Raw genomic sequence first — 26,129 nt, 5'->3', positions numbered from 1 at the left:
TTGACAATATGCATTTTGATTTGAAATAAAAAAAATTATAAAAGGTTGCACAATATATTTGAGTCATGCTAATAATAACTGCATACGAATTAAAAATGTCAAAAAAAAAAAAAAAAGAGAATCGCAATACAAAATATTTTTACTTTTACTTCATACTTTTTCGACATTTCAGTTATTACATTTTTTGTCACATTTTTTAAAAATACATAGTATATAAAAATTCTGTTGATATAAGCAATTGAAAGAGGACAGTAGCAGCAGAGACATAGACATGCCAGTCAACCTGGATATCTCCGGGAAGGCCACAATGACCTTGAAATCCACTTCAACAAGAACGACAATAACAGCCTCTGCAAAACCCTACCCATGAAGACCCATACCACACTCACCAATCCTACTTCCTCTACCAATCCTCCTTCATCCCCACTTCACCTGAAAAGGAATTCCCATCATCATCATCACCAAACACCAAAGCATGTAAACCGCAGGAACAATTCCAGAAAACAAACAACCCACTTTGTGGACACCTTTCGTGAAAACAAGGACCTCAAAACCTTACTTGAAAAGCTCAAAAGAGAGTTCAGACCCTCTTCAGATGCTCAAAGATGATGGGGATTGGACTAAAGATCACTTCTGGACTGTCCTCAGATTGCTCCTACAGTCCTCAAGATCCAAGGAGGTTCCCCAGGTCACTACTCTCTCTCTCTCTCTGGTTGTGAAATTTTGGTTTTGGGTTTTTAATGATTTCGTTGGCTTGATTAATGTTTCTCTTGAATTTTGCAAAAATAGTTGTTGGTTTTTTCTGAGTAAATCAGGAAATACATGTTTGATTTTGATCAATGTGTGCGTTTATACTGTTCTTTATTTATTTATCCTTTTCACTTTTATCTCCTGGCTTTGTTGGAAATCTTGGGAAATTGATTTGGGGTTTCTCTAAGTTTGGTGTTTCTTTGTCATTTGGAGGTTAATTCTCTGTTTGGTTGCCAGGAAACTGAGGTAAACGAAAATTTGAATCTCAGGATCAATTTCTTTGGTTTCTAAAAAAAAAGCATCTTAATTAACCCTAGTATGACTTTGTTTCCTCTTATTCTGTCATATTTCTAGGCAGACAAATCAAATAAATCTTTTGTGTGTGTGTGTGTGTGTGTGCGTGTGTGTTTTGTTGGGATTCTTAGCATGGAATTGAAGTCTCGAAGTATATGTGGGTAGGTTTTTGATTTGTGGAAGAACATTGAGAAATCACGGATTAATCTATTTAACTACGAAAAGATTATAGGATTACTAGTTGAGGAGGGACTAATGGAAGAAGCAATATCAGCACTTCAAGAATTGATGGGTCTTGGGCTTAGACCTTCTTCGGAGATCTAAAAATTCCATAATTCATGGTTTTTGCTAGGAAAGGGAGGTTCGAAGATGCTTTGTGTTATCTCAAGAAGATGGAGGAAATCAATTTGAAGCCAGATACGGAGACCTATAATGGGCTTATCCGAGCATATGGGAAATATAGAATGTATGATGAGATGGATCAATGTTTGAAAAAGATGGAGGCTGATGGGTGTTCGCTGGACCACATTACTTATAATTTGCTAGTCATTATTAGGATCCAATGAAGATGTACGGAGTGGCCTGGAAATTTATTTTGTTTTGTCAAATGAAAACGGAAAATAGAGCAAATCAAATTATGAATGGTAAAATTTGTCTTGAGTTTTTCCCTTTATCTCTCAATACGATTTATGTATGGGAAAGAAATAAACCTTTTCGTATAATTCTGTTGACCAAGTCTACGCTCCTCCGTACGGCGTCGCCTTATCACCTGAAAACACAAACGTGAGCTAGCCGGCGGGTGTGTGCCGGAAATCTCTCCGATGCCTAAGTCAGCAAACTTGACAAATAGACAAAGCTCTGTGAATTCAGAAAGCAAAGTTGTGTGTTACCTCCTCCAAGGTGATGTTGTGAGCTTTTATAAGTTTCGTGTGGCACAATCCTAGTAGGACTTCTACTCCTCCATGCAGAGTCCTGCTAGGATTCATACTCCTGAAGGACAATGCTTATCCTTCAACAGGGGGCCTCACTGCTTAAACCAAGTAAGATGGTTTTATCTTGGCCGAACTACCATACGACCAGAATAACACTACCATATTATACAGGCAGGTATGGCCGATCTGACTACTAGTTCGGCTCTTCCTTTCCTTGCTTTTATCCCGACTGCGAATGCTAAGACCGAGCTATCCATAGAAGTGTCAAGCCGAACTAACTCAAACTTCCCTGAAGAAGGTTCTCTCACTCTGGTTAGAGGAGATGACCGGGCTAATTCTGTAATATGCCGCAACCGAGCTACCCCCAAGCCTATCTGACAACCGAATTAATCGTGTACTCCTTTTAACCGGTGTATCCACTGTCTTTCGTATTTGGACCTATCTCGGCCCAACACCCAGCTCGGCCCATTTTATATACATAAATTACCCTCTCAATTGCTCCTTAATTCCATCTGCATAGCACGATAGGGATTATCTGTTCATCAGCCGAGCTACAGTCCCCAAACCTTCTAGCCGAGCTACAACCATTTAGCTTATCCTACCGAGCTAAACTTAAATCGAGCCGCTCTCATCCGGTCACAATGTCTTTTCAATCACCAAAAACTGAATCGCTTCCTATTTCGTATACACGTGGCACGTTCCCATTCGCGGAAGGCAGCTGTCAACGCCGTCTTCGTATTTCACAATTTTTGAACAGTTCCCGCCCTTTCTCTCTCTTTCCATAAAACAAACATTCTGCCTTTGAATCATTCACCTACACTTTTCACCTTCTTCTCTCTTCGTGCCTCTGCTTCTCCAACCTGAGTTCATGTTCTTCGTTGGTGCTGTCGCTCCCATCACCAGCTTCATCTTCTTCTGGTAAGCTTCAAAAAATCTGTTTTGTTTTTCTTCTTTCTGCTTTCGTTTAATCCATTGTAGTTTGTTTTTGAAAAACATATTTTGTTTTGCCCTGTACTTTTCTGGAAAAAACTTAACCATAGAACACTTGAATACATGCAATATCCTGTAGAACACTGGTTTTTGATCAAAAATCACCATTTAACCGAACTAGGACACTGTTCGTGCTAGGTGTAAGTCTTATCAAGACATACCCGAACTAGAACTTGTGAATAGATCAATAGTTTTAGTAAGTCTCCATCTTCTGATTGACTTTAGCCGAGATAAAATGCACCGAACTAAGTATGAAATTAGCATAACGGAAACCTTAGCCTTCGACCGAGCTGAGTCTTCAGGGCTAAGCCAGCTTTCTTAGTTTCTTAAACCGAACTCAGAAAGCTGCCCCTAGAGACTCAACCGAAGCAACCAAACCCGTAGTCCGAACCGAGATAACCAACCCCTTGCTCAATCTGAGCTGCCCAGCATCCTGTTGACACCGAGATAGAAACTGTAGCATCCCACATAGCCGAAGTAGGACTTTATCTTGTTTTTATTTGTAGCACGGTCCGATGATCTGTGCTTAACCCCTATGTTTTTCACTTTGCAGACTTAGGTTGCCCAAGCACTCCTCTGCGCGCTCAACCGAGCTACTGAGCACATTCTTCCGACCGAACTAACTTATTAATAACTTATACAATAAATGGAGAAGTATAGGTATCTAGTAGACACTCCGGGCGACCTAGCCGAATTCAGAAAAGACTACCATATACCTGATGACGTTCACCTGATTTTAGCCGGAAAGGATGTCATTCCTTGGGATAATGAATGCTTTGTCCCCTTCACCCTTTTGTCAATTATTGAAACCGGACTATGATTTCCAGTCCAACCTTTAATCTGCGAGTTTCTTAGGCAAACTAGATTATGCCCTACCCAACTATCCACCAATTCATACCACATTATAATGGGAATAGCCGAACTGAACCGCCAAGCCGGACTAAACCTTGGCCTGGCTGAAATCTTCCACCAATACTCCATTGGTTCAAAAGAAGATGGGTGGGTCTACTATTTAAGAATACGACGTCGCCGAGAGAAGATAATAAAACACACACCGGATAAAGACTTAAACGACGACGACTTTTTCTAGGTGTCTGGGAACTTTGAGAATCATTAAGCCCAGATTCCTGGCCGACCTATAAACTGGAAAAAATGAGAACTCGGTATACTTACATCGGTTTTCTTGCTTGCTTTATTATATCTCGGTTTGTTAATCTCTTAGCCGGACTAACAGTTGTCTTCTTACGCAGATTCTGCCCACCTTCACTCTTTATACAGCTACCCAAACCTAGCCACTTTGCGCGCCGCACTACGGTATCCAGAACGTAGTTGGGCCAAATTGCTGAAGTTCGAGCCGACCTACAGATACAGTGGTCGTCGAAAAGCCAGAGTGACTGATTTTCTTCTTGAAGACGCCCCAGAGCCGGACCCAACCTTACCACAAATCAGACTAATTCCACTAACTGCTGAAGAGGAGATGGCCAAAAAGAACAGAGTAAGGGCCCTCTTGACCGAGACCAACAGGGCCGAAGTACCACCAGCAAGTCAAACCCAAGAAGCGGTGGTGGCGCTTCCTACGCAACAACCGTCCTCATCCCACCGAACCAAGCAGGCCCGGACTACCGAAACTGAACAACGCTTGGTTGATGAAGACGAAACTGTTCTTCCACCGAGCCCGCCACCGAGCCCCCAACCAGAGCCTTCTGACCGAACTACCAGCAGCTGGGCACTAAAACTTACCTTCAACAACCGAGATATCCAAGACTCTGACTCGGTTGTTGCTGATAAGGACCACCAGTTGGCCTTCAACCTGGCCAAGAGTGTGTGCCTCTCCAAAGATATGGAGCACCACCAAAAGCAACTAAACACCGAACTGAAGGCCATCCGGTCCTCAACAAAATCGATGATCCTGGTAAGTAGCTCTGTCCGTTTTTCTGTCTAGTTTTTTCAACTTTTACTTCGGCTAAAGGGAAGTCTTTGTTTTGTCAGGCCATTCAAAAAAACAATATCACTCATAGGAAAGTGCTAGAGCTCAGGAAAACAACAAGGCAAGCCGTGACAGAAGCCGAAGCGAAGACGGCCGAGCTAGAGGAGGCCAGAAAGCAAATGGCCGAGCTACGAGCTGAGAACGGCCGACTGGCCGGACTGGTTAGTTCGGCCGAAGCAGAAAAGCAGAAGGCTGCCATCGCTCTAAAAGATAAGTATCTGCGCGAGCTGGTGAAGCTTGAAAAGAAGAAAGATACCGAAATAACCCAGCTGAAGGAGAGCGCAAAAGGAGCCGAAAAGCAAGGCTTCAAGAAGGCAGAGGATGCTTATATCAAGCAGTGCGAAGCCGCCAAGGAACTTTTCTTTAAGTGCGGCTGGAGGGCAGCTCTTGAGAAGCTCGGTCAAGATCCGCAGACCGAGGTTTTCAGCCCTCCAGCCTACTTCATACCGAGCTCCCTAGTGGAGTATGCTGATGCCATTCAGCAGCAATTTCTTGAAGGCTCAGACTCTGATGAAGACTCTGCCTCTGAGGACACTCTGGTTGTCAATGCAAACCAGTCAGTTCGGTTGGAGCCCACGGTGGAAGACCTGACTATTGAACTACCAGGTGAAACTGTGGCTCTGACCGAAACCACCCTTGTGATCGAGAACGAGCTCCCGCCTGAAACCGGTCTTCGTGTTGATGTTGATGCTGCGTTTGATGCCGAAATTGATGATCTTTTCATTTGATGTTGTACTTTTTTTTTTCTTTTTTTTGTGTCACTTTTGTCTTTGTAACCGGGCTATGCCCCTCCTTTGTAATTGCCTTTTGAAGAATGAAAATTTGCTTGAACTCTTACTTCGGTTGATCTGTGCGTTGTTCTTATGAGTTTTCCATGATCTTTATATTTTCAACTGTTATCTCGGTTTTTGCTGCTCAAACTAACTATGCTTACCAGCTAACCATTCCTTAGCCGACATAATTACTTCGGCTGAGGAGTACTCATAGTTGGTTTAATCCAGCCAACCACTCTTCAGCCATACCCTTGCTTCGGCTGATGAGTACAAAGAGTTGGTTTAATCCAGCCAACCACTCTTCAGCCATACTTACTTCGGCTGAAGAGTAACAAGAGTTGGTTTATTCCAGCCAACCACTCTTCAGACATACCCTTACTTTGCCTGAAGAGTACAAAGAGTTGGTTTTATTCCAGCCAACCACTCTTCAGCCATACACTTACTTCGGCTGAAGAGTAACAAGAGTTGGTTTTATTCCAGCCAACCACTCTTCAGCCATACCCTTACTTCGGCTGAAGAGTACAAAGAGTTGGTTTAATCCAGCCAACCACTCTTCAGCCATACTTACTTCGGCTGAAGAGTAACAAGAGTTGGTTTTATTCCAACCAACCACTCTTCAGCCATACCCTTACTTCGGCTAAAGAGTACAAAGAGTTGCTTTAATCCAGCCAACCATTCTTCAGCCTTACACTTACTTCGGCTGAAGAGTATAAAGAGTTGGTTTAATCCAGCCAACCTCTAAGTTTTTCTAGCCAACTTAGAATAATGTTTGGTTATTCCGACCAAACGTCCTGCAGCCTCGATCCTTATCCTGGGCTTAGGAAGGGTGTTGGTTTAGTCCAGCCAACCTCTAAGTTACTTTTTTCCTACTAACTTAGAATAGAGTGTTTGGTTATTCCGACCAAACGTCCTGCAGCCTGGATCCTTATCCTGGGCTTAGGAAGGGTGTTGGTTTAGTCCAGCCAACCTCTAAGTTAGTTTTTTCCCGCTAACTTAGAATAAAATGTTTGCAATGTACCTAAATTTCACTAAAGCTAACTTTTACAGAGAACAACTCATGCTGAAAAAAATCGCTTGTTTTATTGAAGAAAGAAAAAATTACACATGTTTGAAAGAGAAAAGCTTAAAAGTAAAATAACTTGAGATTGGTCGTGTTCCATGGCCTAGGGATTGCTTTGCCATCCTTGTCTTCTAGGTGGTATGCCCATTTGCCTGCTAACCTAATCACTTTGTAAGGACCTTCCCAGTTTGGCCCTAACTTGCCATCTCCCGGTATCAAGGTGTTTCCCATCACTTTGCGCAGTACCCAATCGCCGATCTTGAATTGTCTTGGATGCACTGTCTTTTTGTATTTTCTAGATAACTCTTGTTGGTATGAGGCAATGTGAGCCAGTGCTTTTTCTCTTCTTTCTTCCGCAAGGTCGAGTTCTAATGCGATGGCTTCTCCATTCAAGTCTGGATCAAAATTTTTGCTTCGAATTGTGGGGAGGCCAACTTCCAGTGGGATTACTGCTTCCATTCCGTAGGCTAAGGAGAATGGTGTCTCTCCTGTTGATCGTCAAGGTGTGGTGCGGTAAGCCCATAAAATATGAGGAAGTTCGTCCGCCCACTTGCCTTTTTCCTTTTCTAACATTTTCTCCAGTCCATCCAAGACGACTTTATTTGATACTTCTGCTTGGCCATTTGCTTGAGGATATGCCGGTGTAGAATTATAGAACTCTATCTTGTACTCTTCACAAAAGCCTCTGAAGATTCTGCCGTCGAATTGAGTGTCATTGTCAGAAATTAGGGTTTTGGTATACCAAACCGAGTGATGATGTTCTGCCAAACGAACTTCTTCACATCTTTTTCTTTGATTGATGCCAATGCTTCTGCTTCCACCCACTTTGTGAAGTAGTCTGTTGCTGCGAGAAAGAATTTCCTGTTGCCGGGTGCTGTTGGAAGTGGTCCTACTATGTCTAAGCCCCACATTGCGAAAGGCCATGGGCTAGTCAATGGTAGGAGTTCTCTAGCTGGTTGATGTATTTGGTGTGCGAATTTCTGGCATTTCTCGCACTTCTTTACATATTTCTCTAAGTCTGCCTGCATGTATGGCCACCAGTATCCTTGTGAAATAGCCCTGTAAGCTAGCGATCTTCCTCCTTGATGGCTTCCGCACACCCCTTCGTGTATCTCGTACAAGAATGCTTCCACTTTGCTGGGGTGGACACACTTTAGATAGGGTCCTAAAAATGACTTTTTGTATAATGCCAAAGGTGGGGAGAGCCAAAATCGCTGTGACTTTGCTCTAATTCTGTTGGCCTCTTTTTTCTCTTCTGGCAAGATGCCGTCTTTTAAGAACAGGATGATGGGATCCATCCAGGATGGGCCTAGTTCTGCGCAACATACCTTTTCTACTTCGGGGTCTTCGATGCTTGGTCTTGGTAAGTAGTCGATGAGTAATGAGTGAGGGATGGATGTATCTGCCATTGAGGTAAAGCCCGCTAGTTCGTCTGCTCTGCTGTTTTCCTTCTTGCCGATTTGTTCTATCCTTACTACTTCAAATTTCTTGATCTCTGTTCTGACTAATTCTTGGTACTTGGCCATCCTATCATCCTTTGCTTCATAGTCGCCTGAAATTTGGTTTACCATCAGCTGTGAGTCGCTGTAGACCATTAATTCGGTGGCCTTCATGTAGTATGCTGATTTGAGTCCTGCGAGAAGTGCTTAATACTCCGCTTCTTTGTTTGATGCTGGGAAGCCAAGGTTGATTTCTTGTTCTACAACCAGGCCGTCTGGTGAGATAAGGACTATGCCGAGTCCTGCACCATGCCGGTTGGATGCTCCATCCACAAAGAGCTTCCACATCTCTCCAACGAACAACTTCCAGCAAGTGGAGGGGTCAGATGATGTCGTGGGGTCAAGAATGTTGCTAGTGTTTTCTTCAAGGTCCATGGTTGTTGTTTGTCCCTCGCTATCTGATTGAACCAAGTTTTTATTTGTTGGTGAGTCTTGATTTGTTGAAGCTTGGTTTGTTTTTTCCTTGCTGTCTTTAGTCTGGTCTATCCTTGAGTCTGACTGAGTACCTTTTACTAGGGATTGCGCTATTCCGGCGCCATCTTCCATCCCTAGTTTGGTTGTATCAGTTAGGTCAGCTGGACAGATATGATGACTTCCAGGAGTAAACTCTGCGACGAAAGCTGCCAGAGATTGGGCTTTTACTGCGGTTCTAGGTTGGAATTTGATGTCGAATTGTCCCAACTCTACTGCCCACTTTAAGATTCGCCCAGAAAAGTTCGCCCTCTCAAACAAAGCTTTTAGTGGAAAAGCTGTGAGGACAATTATGGTGTGGGCATGAAAGTAGTATGCCAATTTCCTGGAGGCCATCTGTCACGCCCCACTTTTTATTACTCGAAGTATTACTAATTTCATTTTAGAGATAACATGCGGAAATAAACTCGTATATTCAACTTGTAGAAGTGAATAACATTGCTCTCATTCGTATGCAAGTAAATACAACATGAGAACACTAAATAAATTGCCCTTGGGCTTACATCATTAAAAGTCAAGAAGAAGGGTATAACCCTTTTACATAAATGGCATTCCGCCAACACAAAAGAGGCTCCGTGGCCAACAAATAAGAAGATCCAAAACCTTGTAGAACATCCTGGCTATCACCTGAAAAAGATTCAACAACGTGGGATGAACATATAGTCCAGTAGGGATGTCAACATGATCTCCAACAATAACAACTTACAGATAGCTATGATCATGAATGTTCATTCTCATACTAGAATAGTAATGTGGCAGTTTATACAAAATATACATAAGTATGAACTTTTCTCGAAAACAGCCATTTTATTCGACGCTATAAGCGGTTCACCTTTTTCCCTTTCCTTTTTATTACTCATTTTTCCAAACTTTCATAACTATAACAGTTTTAGAAAAACAATTTCACCAAGCCCATCCCCCATTTTCCGTACTTACAACAAAATGACCTTTTTTGAAAACATGTTCACAAATACCCCATTTTCCTTCACACTTTCCAAAATCTCAAAATGGCATTTTGGTTTGTTCCCAATACATTCATATCAATACATGCATGCCTTAAATAAAAGGGAAATAACAAATCATCAACATGTATATAATCCACAAATGAGGCAGCTCGGCCTTTCAAAACTGTAACCACCACAACCCATAACATACTTAGACACACTGACGATAACAATTAAAACTTTGCTTTACCGGCTATATGCACAGTAAGCTAAGGATATGCCAAAGCGATAAGCGAGATAATAACTCATTTTAAACATTTCATACCTCATAATAGATACACATTTTAGTCCTGTATCAATCTCAGACAAAAACACTTCCATACTTCACAAATAATACACATTTTGGTGTTGTATCAATATCAAACAAAAACACTTCTATACTTCACAAATGATACACATTGTAGTGCTGTATCAATGTCAAACAGTTTCCGGTTTAGAGGTCCATCCCCTATCTTCCCCTAAACCGTGGAGTACATCCCCTATCTCCTCCCACACAAAACAATGTATGTAAACAATTATCATATACAAATTCCTCAATACAACAAAGCATCAATAACAAGTGTAATACATACACATAAACTATTCAATAATGTTTAACCAACACAAGTGTAACGCATACATCACAATTCAACACACCAATGTCATCCTCCACCGATGACCAAGGACAAAATCTCTAGATGCATGTATTCAGTACACCTAATAAAAGAGACTCAACTCTCAAGCAAACCTTAAACCCAACAACGACACTAGTACGATGGGTAAGGATAAAACCCCCAAATGTGTGTATTCGACACTCATGATACAATAGTTTAATTCTCAAGTTTATTTTCCGAGACTCACATAGAGTTAACATTTCATTTACCATTTTCAAGATCAACTTCATAATTTTCTTAAGTCAACATGTTCCATCACTTATTCCAAAAACACTTTTCCCTTTTCACAAAATCGATTACATTCTCTTCATTTTACAAAATCAATTCCATGGATAATAAGCCATAACCCAACTTGATTCAATACGTTCATTTCAAAATAACCCCAATACCATAATTAATCCCTTAACTGTTAACACCTCCTACACAACTCATATTAACAATAGAAATTTACTAACATTGTTCAACCGTAAATCCTTTTTATTTTACCAAATCAAAATCCGTAAATCCTTTTTATTTTATCAAATCAAAATATAATTTAGGGCTTTCTCTTCTTTCAACAATAACATACTAATTTTACTCTCTAATTAGTCCAAACCACAGTCAGTGATAACAAAACCATTCTCAAACAACCAACCCTAGGTTCCCCTCATGATTTTCAAACAAATCCAACATGGATATGATTTTCATGCAATACAAAATTACCACATGTCTATCTATAGACGGAGTATTGAAAAAGAACAAAGAAATCCCTACCTCAAATGGAGAAAATGAAGGCCAAAAACCAAAGTGCTCCAAATCACCAAACTTTCAGATTAAAATGAAGCCCTCAACCCACTCTACCTTTCTTACAAAGGACTTAGTCTAGATTTACACTAGAGGGAGATGAAAACCTAGAGAGAAGGTGTGTAGGGAGAGAGAGAAGATGGTTCTAGGGTTTTGAAATCAAAAGGGAGATGAACAAGTGATATTGAAAGGTTGTTACTAAAGCCCATTAATTGGAAAATGAAAGGGCAAGTTAGAATTAAATGAACACTAACTAGAATTAAATGAACACTAGTTAGAAATATGAATGGACAAGTTTGAATATGAATGGACCACTAATAAGGGTAGTAACTGAACTACTAATAAGGATATTAAATGAACAAGTTTGTAACCACTAATAAGGATATTAAATGAACCACTAATAAGGATATTAAATGAACCATTATGAAAATTTAATGGACACTAACCCTTGGTTTCCAAACACAACCAACGTGTTTTAAACCTACCCAACACGACCCAAGACTCATATACAAAGAGTAAATGAAGGAAACTAGAAAAAGACAACAACACATCCACGGAACCGAGTCTGAAATACAATTAAACAATGAAAGGAAAACTGGGATCGCTATACCATCATTAAGGCTAATGCCAGTTTTTCCAGTGGCAAATATCTTGTTTCGGCTCCCAACAATGTCTTGCTGACATAATAGATGGGCAGGTGTTGGATTCCTTCTGCATGAACCAACACTGCGCTAACTGCGTGCTGAGAGACTACCAGGTACAAGAAGAGTTCTTCACCAGGTACTAGGGTAACAAGCAGTGGTGGGGAAGACATATACTCCTTCAAGCTTTCCAGAGCTTGGTCGCATTCTTCATCCCACTCAAACTTGGCCTTTAAGGCATGAAAAAATGGTCGTAGTCTATCTGACGACCTGCTTATGAACCGGTTGAACGCAGCTGCCATATCGGTGAGATGCTGCACTTCTTTCACTGAGTTTGGTCTCTCCAAATCTTGGATTGCCTTGATTTGAGAGGGGTCTGCTTCTATACCTCGGTTGGTCACAAGGAAGCCCAGGAATTTGCCAGATCCTACTCCGAATGCACACTTGGACGCATTGAGGCGCAACTTGTACTTCTTCAGGATCTCAAACATCTAGCCTAGGTCCTTAAGGTGGTCATTCTCATCCTTGCTCTTGACCACCATGTCATCGATGTAAGCCTCCACCGTTCTTCCTAACAATGGTTCAAACATCTTGGTGACCATTCGTTGGAATGTCGCCCCTGCGTTCTTTAGGCCAAAGGGCATGACCTTGTAACAGTATAGTCCTCTTGGAGTTGTAAAAGAGGTGACCTCCTGGTCTGGTTCGTGCATGGCGATTTGGGGGTAGCCTCTGTATGCATCCAGAAAGCTAAGTCGGTTGTGCCCTGCTGTTAGGTCTACCAGTTGATCTATCCGTGGTAGAGGAAAGCTATCTTTTGGGTACGCCTTGTTGACTGTTTTATAGTCGACGCAGACACACCATTTGCCATTCTTCTTTGGCACTATGACCGTGTTGGAGATCCATTTTGGGTAGTGCACCTCTCTAATTGCTCCTGCCTCCAGCAGGTTACCTACTTCTTCCGCCACTATTTCGGCATGGTGAAGTGCCGATCTGCGAGTGCGCTGAATGACTGGCCTGGCGGATGGGTGGACATTGAGTTGGTAACAGATGAAGTTTGGATCAATGCCTGGCATGTCGTAGGGTGTCCAGGCGAACACTTCGATGTTAGAGGTTAAGAATTCCAGGACCTCTAATCTCTCAGTGCTAGACAACGATGAACCGAGCAAAAAGAACTTATCCGGGTTCTTTTCATCTATTTTTACCTCTACCAAGTCCTCCACTGCTTTCTGATCCGCCGCTTTGCCGACATCTGCAAATAGCTCATTACTCTCTGGTTCTTCCACCGAATGAACATATCCTTTGGCAGCGCGGCTGCCATTTACTGTGACGAAGCATTGCTTCGACATGATCTGATCTCCATAGAATTCTTCAATTACTCCGGTGTCGTTGGGAAACCGCATCACTTGGTGGTAGGATGACGCCACTGATCGCATGGCATGCAGCCATGTTCTGCCCCAGATGATGTTGTAAGTGGAGGGGACCTTCAATACCCAGAACTCCACTTGTTTTGTCACGCTTCCTGCCCTAACTGGAAGAATTATTTTGCCGACGGGCCATTCTGGCATAGAGTTGAACCCAATTAGGGGTGATACAACATGCGCCAAGTCTTTGTCTTGTAGCTTCAGTTGTTTAAATGTTTCGTAGTACATGATTTCACATGAACTATCCTGGTCAATCAGAATCCGCTTGACGTCAAAATCCTTGACTCGGAGAGTGACGACCAGGGCATCATTGTGAGGGCAATATATCCGTTCTAAGTCTTTGTCTGAAAAAGACATGACTTTTGTTTCCTCTGTCTTCCCCTTCTTGGTGGTAGGTTGGGCACTTAGCACCTCTCTTAAGTGTTCAGCCTTTTTGATTGATCCTCTGAGCTCGCATACACGCTCAGGTTCAAAGACTCCATGTATCACATTGATAACGCCTTGGGGTGGGGCATCGACTGGCATCCCGTTGGGGTTATTGTGATCCTGGGGGGCTGGTTGCGTCCCTCATTCAATGTACTTATCCAAGTGGCCTGTTGCCATCAACTCCTCCAGGTGTTGTCTCAATGGTGTGCAATTTTCAGTGCGGTGTCCCTTTTCTTTATGGAAGGTGCACCGTGATCTTTCGTCATAGTCCTTCTGTGCTTCCCCTAGTTTGGCTGGCCACTTGACGAAAGGTTCATCTCTTATTTCGCTCAGAATTCGGTATATCGGTTTTTTGAACACCGTGGTTATGGCAGTGCGGATTCTCAACCATCTTTTATCCGGGTTTTCTCCGTTATCTCGTCTGCCACGTCCGTTTCTGTTACTTCGATCTACCGTGTTGACCTTTGCTGAGGTCTTCTTTTCTGGTACTGTGGTTGCCCCAGATTTTGCTTTGGCACGTGCGCCATCCTCTTCAACCCTGATGTGCTGATGCACTCTTTCCATCAGGGCTTCCATGGTGAGGGGTGGCGTCATGGTGATTGAGTCCCTTAGTCTGTTCCCGACTGGAAGGCCTCTTTTATACTGCGCAATGGCAAGATTGGTGGGGCAGTCCCCAATCTGATTGAATGTCTCCCAGTAGCGACTATTGTAAGATCTTAGGGTCTCTTTATCGCCCATGTCGATGGAGAGTAGCTGGTCGATCTCCACCGAGGTTTTAGTGTTTGTTCGGAACCTTATTACGAACGCTTCTGCCAATTGTACCCAAGAGGCTATGCTGCCCTCAGGAAGTTTCTTGAACCAAGTCAAGCCTAGGTCGCCAAGGCTAGACGGGAAGAGTATGCACATTAAGGCCTCGTTTCGCCTGTAAACGGCCATGACTTGGCGAAAGTGGCTTAAGTGTGAGTACGGGTCCGTCTTCCCTTCATATGTAGTGAATTTCGGCTGAAGGAAGCCTGATGGTAGGGGCGCGTTTTCAATCGCCGGAACAAACGGCGAAGTCTGCAGCCTTGCTAATGCTTTGTCCGTTGGTTCGTAGGCAGGGTGAGGTATTGGCATTCCAACCTCGACGCTTCCATGCGTCCGAGGAGCCAACCGTTGTAAGGCAGAAACTCTGTGTGGATCCCTTGCCCTAGTATCCTCCTTGCATCGTGCTTTTTCTTCGAGCACGGTTCGTAAGTCGGATGATCTGGGTAACTCCGTTTGTCTGGATCTGGTTTGATGCGAATGTGAGGGCCAATATGTGCTTCCTTCAGTGTATGACCTTTCAGATCTCGTCCTCTCAGACCTGGAGTAACGAGTTCTGGAAGACCAGGATTGAGTATCGCCTGTTCTGAGGCTTCTGCCTTCTCCTTGCGAGGGTGTGGTATTTCTGCTACGATTTTCTGAGTAGCGAGGGGGCGTCTTGTTTTTGCGCCCCTCTCCTGTCGCCACTTCTTTTTTCTTCATCTGGCGCTTCAAGGCCTCTATGTCCGCCGCCATCTTTCTTATTAATTCATTTTGCTCCTTCACGCGATCTTCCAGAGCTTGAGGATCAATCGTCCGCCTTTGCCTATCAGGACTTTGCAAACGAGAGTGACGGGGGCTGTTAGTTCGCCTCACCTTAGTATCCCTCCTGGTGTTATGTCGTTGGGGCTCCAAGTCCGCCATGGGAGGGACAGAGGGTAATCCTTCACGCCTTGCGCCCCCATCTGGAGTTAGCTCGTCGACGGCGGACTGCGGCAATTCTTCAATGTGCGCCATTGTTTGTAATAGAGGAGAAGCTTTTAGTCAAGAGGTTTTGTTCTGTCTGTAATTCCCACAGACGGCGTCAATTGTACGGGAAAGAAATAAACCTTCTCGTATAATCCTGTTGACCAAGTCTACGCTCCTCCGTACGGCGTCGCCTTATCACCTGAAAACACAAACGTGAGCTAGCCGGCGGGTGTGTGCCGGAAATCTCTCCGATGCCTAAGTCAGCAAATTTGACAAATAGACAAAGCTCTGTGAATTCAGAAAGCAAAGTTGTGTGTTACCTCCTCCAAGGTGATGTTTGTGAGCTTTTATAAGTTTCGTGTGGCACAATCCTAGTAGGACTTCTACTCCTCCATGCAGAGTCCTGCTAGGATTCATACTCCTGAAGGACAATGCTTATCCTTCAACACCCCCCTCACTGCTTAAACCAAGTGAGATGGTTTTATCTTGGCCGAACTACCATACGACCGGAATAGCACTACCATACTATACAGGCAGGTATGGCCGATCTGACTACTAGTTCGGCTCTTCCTTTCCTTGTTTCTATCCCGACTGCGAATGCTAAGACCGAGCTATCCATAGAAGTGTCAAGCCGAACTAACTCAAACTTCCCTGAAGAAGGTTCTCTCACTCTGGTTAGAGGAGATGACCGGGCTAATTCCATAATATGCCGCAACCGAGCTACCCCCAAGCCTATCTGATAACCGAACTAACCGTGTACTCCTTTTAATCGGTGTATCCACTGTCTTTCGTATTTGGACATATCTCGGCCCAACACCCAGTTCGGCCCATTTTATATACATAAATTACCCTCTCAATTTATATTTATATTTTTAAATAAAATAAAATAAAAATAACATTTAAATTGTTTGAGCCACTTTGTCAAGCCATATAACATTGTCATTGTGGCACTATAACAATGTTATTTTGGCACCAATATAAATACAAAGTAATGTTTTGATTTATGCATTTGAAGTGATCTAACACTATTCAATCAACAAATAACTCATGTTTACGACTTTTGTCATGATTAATTCAAAATAATAATATAAAATAATAATTTGAAATCATTCGTTTTTTTTTTGTCTAATAGGTTAATTGAGAATTGTATTTTTTAAAATTTTTTTAGGTAAAAAAAAAATGTTTAGGAATGATTTTTTTTTTTTTAATTCAACTGTAAATCATTGAAGTGTTTATTTGTTTAATAGCAATTTTTAGCTTTTTTTCTTTTTTTTTAAAATATTTTTTTAATTTTTTCTGTGACTATCTGATTTTTTTTAGCTAAATAATTATGTTGTCAACTGGTGTGTTAATGAAGCCTGTCGCTTACGACCTCCTTGGGCCTGTCTGAAGGATGGGTGAGGCTCTTGGGTCTAGTGATGTTGGGCAGGCTTCCCACATCGGGAAGTTTGGATTTTGTGTGTGTATGTAGGGTTCATGGGAGCCTTCCCCAGTCAACAATTGCCTAGGTGTTGGTTTCTTGTAAGTCTCGCTCTATTTATCTCACGTCCAAAAAAAACGAGACATTAATTTTTTATATTTTTATAATTCAATCTCAAGTTCCTTCATTTCAACCAAAAGAAGCCTAAAAATAAAATTTAAAATGCATTTCTATGTATCAAAAAAAATTGTACAGAGAAAACATTTCTCTTGCTTTTGTTTTTTTTTTTTAAAAAAAAAAATCAATTGAATGATATGTAAGGAAAAAGAAAATCAATGGGTCCATTAGTTTGGTTTCGAAATCAATTTTAAATGAGTTTTTAAAATTTGAAAATTTATTTAGTTATATATTTTATAAATAAATTTGTAGTTTTGTGGTTGGAATTTTGTAATTTGGGATGATTTGTAATTTTTATTTTTACTTATTTATTTATTTTTGTAGTTGACTAGATAAGTGTGGAAAAAAAAATAATTGATTGATGTGTAACATGTGAGAGAATGAGGGAAGAGAAAGAGAAAATAATTGATTAATATATAAAATGTGAGAAAATAAAAAAAGAGAAAGAAAAAATAATTAAAAATAATTTTAAAAAATTATAAATCAAACAAGTTTTAAATTTTAAACTCAATTTAAAAAATAAACCAAACAAGCCCAATATTTTGGGTGGCCCTTGTTCTCTAGTTGATTACCTCTCGACCAAAGATGTACGGAAGTGGCCTAGAATTTACTTTTTCAACAATGATTCATCCCCCTTTTTCCCCCCACCCCCTTTGACCCCCCCTCTCTCTCATTGGTTACTTTTTCTTTTTCTTTTTCTTTTTTTTCCTGCTCCTCCAATCACCACTCGCCACGTGACAAAGGGGGTCCCAAGCATTATTCTTACTTTTTTGACAAATAAAAACGGAAAATAAAGCAATTGGACAATAACCTTTTGAATATATATATATAGGGTCCGTTTGACAAGTTAGTTTCAGGCTATTTTAGCAACAAAAAACAAAATAGGCTATTTTAGCAATAACAAACAAAACATTACATCCAACCCATAATTATTATACTCTTCTCTTACAAAAAAAATCAAAAAAGGTAAAAAGTCAAAAAATTCTTCCCAAACTAACCTTTTTAGCCCAGGCTAAAATAGTCATAAAAGTCAAAAAACCAACCCACTTTCCAAACTGAGGCATAGTTTGATCTTTGTAACAAGATATATCATGTGTTTTAATTTTATCAATTTAAATTTAAATTTTTTGATTTATTTTCTATCTAAATTATTAGGTTTTTTTTTTTTAAGGGTCCCTGATATTAACACTTTATAGTATAAAGGACATTCAACATTTTCATAATGTCTAAGGTCCCTCAACATTGATCCAGAAAAATTTCAATCCAGAGAAATTCGCTCTAGAGAAATTCTGGACTTCCCAAAGAATTTCTCTAGGTTCAACCTAGAGAAAATTCAAATTTTTCTGGGTTCATTTTGACCAATTTTCTTTGGTTTCAAATTCAAATTCAAATTTCTCCGGGTTCATTTATCAACCAGAGAAAATTCAAATTTCTCTAGATTTATTTTAACCAATTTTCTCTGGATCACAAAATCATTTTATGAAATCATTTTGACAGACCTTAGACTAATTTCTCTGAGTTCAAATTCAAATTCTTCCTCCAGAGAAATTCTTTGATAGCCTTCATCATCATCATCATCATCATCATCATCATCTTCTTCTTTCTATATCAAATAAGTAGTTGTAGTAGCATCATAAAAGCCATATAAGCAAGAGCACTTTGATGGCATCAACACAAATACACAACATGACAAATGATTAACTGGAGGTAGCATGAGGCAATAACAAAGCTTCCAGAGAAATTTGAACAACCAGAGAAATTTGAATAAACCAAAGACCTACCAGAGAAATTTGAACAACCCAGAGAAATTCCTTGGTCCAAACCATTGCAAGGTTTATGTTCTTAAATCTGTTGTTTAATTAATAGTAAATGGCTGTTGTTGTTGAAGGCAGAGAAAATGGTAAACAAATCAAAATTTTTTTTAAGTAAACCAGAAAGAATTTTTTTAGTTTGGAGAGAATTTCTCTGGTTTGGACCAGAGAAATTCAAAGCTAGATGGTTGTTGTTGAAAAACCTTAATACCAGGGACCAATCCAGTGAAATTTCAGTTCAAACCAGAGAATTTCTCTGGACCACCCAGAGAAATGTGCATCAATCAGCTGTGTATTTGTTTCAATCTACATCATTAATTGACAGAATTTTATAACACAAATGGCTGCTCAAAGAAGCACAGTTCCGGTGTATCTTAAACAATGGTGGCGTTGTCAAATGGAAAGCAAGTACTGCTAAGTTAACCACATGGAAAAAATGTTAAAACTGCTTCACAAATAAGGGTGCCAAAAACATGAAAGGTGGCATGAAGGTTGCAATTGTATGCTGCCTATTATTACAACACTGCTCAATTTGTATCATGAAGGAGTCAAGATTACACATAGCATTTCAAAAACATAACAGCAACAACAGGGACATGAGATTAACCATAACCAAGCTTTGAAGGAGGATCAAGCAAGTCGAATCTTTCGGGATTTCCCGTATTTGTTTTCTCAGGCCGGTGATCTTACAGTCAATGACGTAGAATAACTTCTGAATAATTACAAACATCTCGTTTTCAATTATGTTTGTCTTTCTAAAGGATTGGGTGTTGCAAACCCTTCTCCTCCGTTGTCGGTTTCGCAAAGTCAATCCCAACATCAAACTGAAAATGTGAAGGAATCTGAAGATTCAAGTGCAGTCTCACTGCTTGGAGTGGAAAATTCTGAATACAAGATACCCTAAGATGAATCAGTAGAATCTCAAAGTGAGGGAAATAATGAGATTTCCCACAGTTAAATCAGTAGAATTTCTGGATATATATATGTGCTGACATTGTATATATATATATATAGATGTATGTATCATATATATATATACATTTATCAACAATGAAGAGATAGAACAAACTATAGAACCAAAGAACGTTGCTTCCGCAGAGTCAGCAAAGATCAACCTCGAATCGGTGATCACGAACTTTCAATCGACTCCTCTGCTTCCATTCACGACTCGGCCGATGTGTTTCTCGCCATCGTCTACTTCGAATTCATCAGAGATCGCTGCTGTCGAAGGGATGGGATTTGGGGGTAGGGTAGACGAAGATCTTGAAGCTTTTGTTCATTTGATTGTAGGGGAGAGAGAGAGAGAGAGGGAGGGGAATCGTGGGCAAAGAGTCAAATTTGTCTGATATATGATTAGGAACCTTAGACATAAAAAAATAATTTTGTGGACCTCTTCCATTATGAAAAGTGCGGAGGGACCTTAGACTAATTTTTTCAATTATTAGTCTATTTTTATTAAGTAGAATTGACAGAAAAAAAAGTCATTAGACTCTAAAATTTCTAAAATATTTTTTTTCGTTAAATTTAATGACATATATATATATATATATATATATTTGTTAATTTTACCTAACAAAAATTGATAGATGGTTTACATTACAAACAAATCAAAAGTTTAGATTTTAAATTGACAAAATTAAAAATTAAAAATTTATTCTGTTATAAGGGTTAAATCTAAGATTTTTTTTTCTTTTCACTATCATTTTTTTTAAAAGAGAAAAATACACAAATATAATTTGTGAGACAATAATATTGTTAAGTTTTTGTAATTGGCAATCTTGTTTGACAAAACTCTTTTTAATTGTAATTTTATTCAGTGAGATTATGAGTGTTTAGATGTGAATCTAATCCGAATTGTGCTTTACAGAGGAGTTTGTGATCTTAATCCTTTCATTTTTGTCACTTCGCTAACTATGGGAATCGAGTTGCTCGGTCAACTAATGGGCATTTAGAGGGCAGCACCACGGCAGGGTCGAGGGGCACCGCCCCCGAAGCAAAAAGTAAAAATATAGTCAAAGTTGTTTGATTGCTTGAGCGGTCATTTGGGTGTTCGAGCGAAGAAAATGATCATCTAATATTTTTTCTAGAGCGCCTGAACTTCTAGGAAGAAAGTTTCACCGCTCGAGCAATGAAAGTTGCGCTCAAGTCGTTAGCCTATATGTTTCGCACCGTCTTTAGTCACACTGCTCGAGCGGTAAAATGTGCACTCGAGTAATCTGCTCGATTCAGTTTACTATAAAGTGAGTAGTTTGCTGTTTTTAGGGTTTGAGTCGTCAAGATTTTCAGAGAGAAAGAAAAAAACAAAGTGTTTTATATCGGAAGCTATTTTATATGAGTTTCCTTGGTATATAGAAAATGATCGATTGATCAACAAATTTCAGATTGTCGAATATCAAGGGTTGTAATTATTGTTTCGTTTACAAAAAAGAGAGTTATTCTTCAGTGAATTCTGAGAAATTTGAGCTTGAAACTTTGGTAGATTCCGGAGTGGCTCATTATCGTAGATTTGACATCAGCGTTGTGAATTTAATGTTGGATAAGACAATTTCGAGGTGAAGACAGTGGTGGAAAAGGTACATTGGGGTCGGTTCAATTCGGGCATGGATTTGTTAGGAAATTGAGAGTATTCTTTTGTAATTCTTTTTTGTCTTCTTAGTGGATTATTTTATGGTTTTGGCTCGTGATTTTTTTTTATCACAATTAGAAGTGCCCTGATTGTGATTTTTTCACGTTAAATTGTTGTGTTTATTTGTCTTTGATTATTTTATTGAGATTATTATTTATTGTTTAATAATTAAAATATAATTACAAATCAATATTTCAAGAATTTTGAAAATTTTCAAATATTTTTTAAAATTATAAGTTGTGATAGTTGTGTTTTTAATTGAAATGACTGGACCACAATTATTTTGTATGAGAATTTTCTAAACCAGAAAACAGAAAAAATAAAAATAAAAATAAATAAATAAATAAATAAATTGTTCTAATAGGCATTATTTTTCCGTTAAAAATCTAACATTAAGCCTTTATTTGGGAATATTAATTTAGCCTGACTTTTTAGTTTTTTTAGTTAATTTAGCCGGGCTAAATTAGCTCAATTTGGGGGGGGGGGGGAGAATTTGGCTTTTTTTTATTTTGATTTAATAATTGTGAGAAAAAAAATAAAATAATTATGATTTAGGTGTAACATTTTATCTAATTGATTAAATTAACTTATTTTATTCTTTTGTGCTTATTTAGTCAATTTAGCTCTTGCCAAACAAGACCTAATACTATAAGACTTGATTACATAAAAATTATTCAAAATTATCTTTTTATGATTCAAATTTATTCTATTATATACATGAACCGTCCATAACATAAATTCAATTCTAACCATACATTCTAGTTCAAGATAGTTAAGGTGGGATACATAAAATTATTCTTTGTTTTAAATGAGAGACCAACCTGTTTGCTGCACTGTAGTAAGGTAATCCCTAACTTCATTCCTTCCTAAAGTCAGGAATGACGGGATTCAGAAGTAAAGCATTACTTCCTTATTGAGCATACACTTTAATAAAGTAATTCGCTCGCGGCGATAGTAGATGAAATTTCATGATGCTAGCCTATCATAAGCTAGGCTATGTGATGAACACAACTAGTTTTGTTGCTTGATCAAATTGTAAAATATTATTGAGATAGAATGGAGCAAGAACATGACAGTCAAATAGAAATTGGTCTCTCTTCTATAGAAATTGGTCTCTCTTCTCGACTGCATTCCCTCAAAGAGAGTCTGGATAATTTGGTTGATGAATCTTTTCCCGATATCTATAGAGTTCCAAAAGAGCTCCGTGCAGGCAATGAACAATACTATACTCCCACTACAATTTCTATAGGCCCTTTGCACGCCGCTTCTGATAATCCAAGTTTGACTGATGAAGTCAAACTGAAAAAAAGGGCGCTGAAGCTCTTTCTTTCTGATGTTCGAGAAGATGTAACTTTGGATTTTCTCATTGATTTATTGAAAGGAATAGAAGGAGAAGCTCGAAAGTGCTATAATGCAGAGGAGATTAAAGTGGAATACTCAACCAGTGATGAATTTGTGGAGATGATGTTACTCGATGGTTGCTTCATCCTTGCACTGATATATGGAGGAGAAGATCCTGTGTTCATGGGCAGAGCAAGAGGACCGCTCTTCTATAGTATACAACAGGATCTACTATTACTTGAAAACCAACTTCCTTTCTTCGTGCTCGAAGCTTTATGGAAAGCAACCCTACCACACCACGACCACCAACATGAGCATGACAGGAACCTAATCCAATATGCAGTTCGGTCCTTCATGTTCTTATTGCCAGGAGAAATCCATGGTTTCAGTCGATATGAAGAGATGGAGAAGCCCAAGCATTTACTTGAATTAGTGTTGTTCGCCTTATTTCCTCTTCCTCCTCGGAAGGACCATCATGCCATCAAAATCTACTCCATACTTGAGGATATTCCTAAAAATATGTCCGAGCTAGCACTATATGGAATCAAGATTAAATCCAATAACCGTGGCGATTCCCTTGTAGATGTCAAGTTTAGAAATGGTGTGCTCGAAATCCCTGCTCTGGTAATTGAAGAATCAACAACCTCACTGTTTAAGAATCTTTTAGCTTTGGAGCAGTGTCAAAACCAGAAGAGATCTTCCTTCACATCCTATCTCTTTTTTTTGGATGCTCTCGTTGACACTGACAAGGATATTGATCTACTTCTTCAAGCAGGTGTCCTGAAAACATGGTTAAATGACAAACAAGCTTTGGTATCCCTCTTGAGCGGTCTCGGTACAAATCTTTTATTTTCCATACAAGACATGGTGGCTTTCGAAGATATTTTTGCGGGACTCAAAGAATATTGCAGCTCGCACGAATTGCATGCTTGTTTAATGCGTAATTATTATGCATCAAGGTGGGATATCCTAAATAGCATTCTTATCTTCATTTTCACCGTCACCCAAGCTGTATTTGCCGTCGTCTCTTACAACCCCAGAAAGTAAGACCAGACTCTCCTTCTCAACCCATGCCTTCTACTGAAGGTTTGGTCTCCTCATCTCATGGTCAAATTATTCTCAATTAATGTTCCTTTGATTGAATGATGTTTGTAGTGTTAAATATTTCTTAGAAAAAATGTTTGAAGATGATATGTTGTACTGGAACTATTTTGTGGTTTGTTTGTTATTAATAAAGTTCTTATATTTGCCACCAAAAAAAAATATTTGTTAGAATGGATCAAGAGTTCTTGGGCTGCATGCCTCACAAGTTTCTCAAGTCTGGTTTGATCTCAACTTTTCTTTTATTTCCCTCTCCTAAATAATAAGATTTTGTGTATGACACATTAATTTTTTTGGTAAATTAAAATGCTAATTGCCTCATATGGCTCTAAAAATTACATCATGTCTCTTAAAATTTCTAATCGTATAACAAATAACCTCATTTATTAATCAACTATTAAGTCAATTAACACTTTTTAATAATATCAATAATATATTTCAATTAACAGTTTGTACGAGAGGATTCAAGAAAGTTGTTGGAAAATTCAAAGATCTTTGAAGATCCTTGAAGGAAAATTCGAATTCTCTAGAAGATGATGAGAGATTTAGATTCTTCAATAGTCTCAACTAAGAACATAAAAGCAAAGAAATGATGGAGATAAGAGATTGGGTGAAGAAGAAGGCAAAGTAGCTAGGGAGAGAATAATGGCTAGGCTCTCCCATGGATCTCCCACTTTCACTCTCAAAGTAGATAATGGAAAAGGAAAATTAGTTCTTTCTCAAGAGTTATCTCTCCAAAATCCATCCCTTGTAAAGCTATGGGTGGGTGCTATTTATAGACACCCCATGATGTAGGATAGAGCCCATTTGCAAGGCACATGGAGAATATTCTCTCTAACCACCTTGTCCGAGGATGAGGAAAACCTTCGAAGAGGAGATCAACCTCTCGGCGAACCCTTCTTCTTAGCCACACCTAACCAATGATCCCCAATCATCCCAAAGGGTCAGGGGTAGCCCAGAGGACGTCATGCCGCAGAAGGGTCAGGGGTAGTTCAAGAGAACGCCCTGTCGCAAATATTACTGGGTCTCAGGGACTCCCTAGATCCTGCCACCTCGACCCGGGTATAGACTAGTTTAACCGAAGAGTGAATTTATCTCCACTCACCGTCCTCGGGATTAGGTCCTTTGTTCGGACTCCATTACACCCATAGTTCTGGTACATGGATCCCGGAAAGCTCCGAGTCCGCAAGTCTTCTGGGACTCATTAATGGAACGGCTTCTAGATTGCATCTGAATCCATTCAAAGCCAAGTGCTTTGGATCTCTAGGTTCGTGGATCAGAATCCCTTCAAATCCGAATCCGAGCCCGAGCCCGAGCCCGAGCCGAGTAAGTCTCTAAGTTCGTAGATCCGAACCCTTTCGAGGCTTAGAGCAATTCGGCCCGTTTGATGACGATAAGTCCAGGCCCACCAATCTTAGACTTGCGATAAATTCGGGCCCACCAACCTTGGACTATTGGGCCTAATTAATTTAGTGGGCTCAAATTAGCTCCTCTTACACAGTTTTGATAATTTAAGAAGATAATTAAGAATTTTACTTTTTCTATCAACTCTATTAAATGAAAAATTCTAACAAAAAGTATTTGTAATTTCTAAAATTATCGAGGACAATTTATATTTTAAGCAGACATCAGGGGGTTTATTTGCAATTTATTTATTTTTTAATTCTTCCTCCATCTGGCGCAGGATAAGGGGTGCTAAAGTTTACTGTGCATGTTTATGTGCTAGAGTTTACTGTGCATGTTTATTTGAATCACATGGTAAAAAGTATGATTAGTTGCTACATGCAATGCAATAATCAATCAATATTACCTAAATAATTCTGAATTTTCTTTTTAATTTTTAACTCTAGATTTTCATTACAGAGAGATTATTTAAGCATAAAAAAAAATTAACTAAAAAATTTGTCCCCTTAGTGGTCAACACGTAAAAAAATTATCATTTCCCTTCATATTTTCATTCCAAATCAAACAAAAAATAATTTTACAGAAAAAGTTTAATATATACTTTTCTCAAGTTATTGAAGAAGAAAAAACATCACTGTGCAAATCCTTGACATTTTGAAGGTCTTCTGCTAGTTAAGTATTTATGCTATGTTGAAATCATGAATTTTGATAAAAAATAAGGAAAGAGAAGAAAATGGAGAAATTTTTTTACATAAATTTCATTCACATTTCCTTTCTGTACAAATCCGACCTCAAATTTTTGATCCAAACAAA

General features: G+C 39.5%; 1 protein-coding gene across 3 annotated transcripts; it reads left to right on the top strand.

The window, feature by feature from the left end:
- The first annotated feature begins 221 nt into the window (after nt 1–221).
- LOC114316208 (UPF0481 protein At3g47200) lies at nt 222–24,074 on the top strand. 3 transcript variants are annotated; one of them, XR_014333359.1, is made up of 2 exons: nt 222–688; nt 1,397–4,208. XR_014333359.1 is itself a non-coding variant. In XM_028262872.2 (2 exons), exons 1-2 carry the CDS (start codon nt 606–608, stop codon nt 23,856–23,858), a joined length of 1,284 nt encoding a protein of 427 aa, XP_028118673.2. In that variant the 5' UTR covers nt 249–605; the 3' UTR covers nt 23,859–24,074. The 3 variants fall into 3 exon arrangements, 1 of the variants encoding a protein (XP_028118673.2); XR_014333360.1 differs by having other exon boundaries at nt 1,210–4,208; XM_028262872.2 differs by lacking the exon at nt 1,397–4,208 and adding an exon at nt 22,658–24,074 and having other exon boundaries at nt 249–688.
- Nucleotides 24,075–26,129: the final 2,055 nt, after the last annotated feature.

The sequence above is a fragment of the Camellia sinensis genome, chromosome 6, assembly GCF_055761805.1.
Source record: "Camellia sinensis isolate YWXY chromosome 6, ASM5576180v1, whole genome shotgun sequence".
In the NCBI taxonomy this organism is placed as follows: domain Eukaryota; kingdom Viridiplantae; phylum Streptophyta; class Magnoliopsida; order Ericales; family Theaceae; genus Camellia; species Camellia sinensis.
The sequence above is the reverse complement of the archived record's forward strand: the minus strand, read 5'-3'. Positions and strand labels throughout refer to the sequence as shown.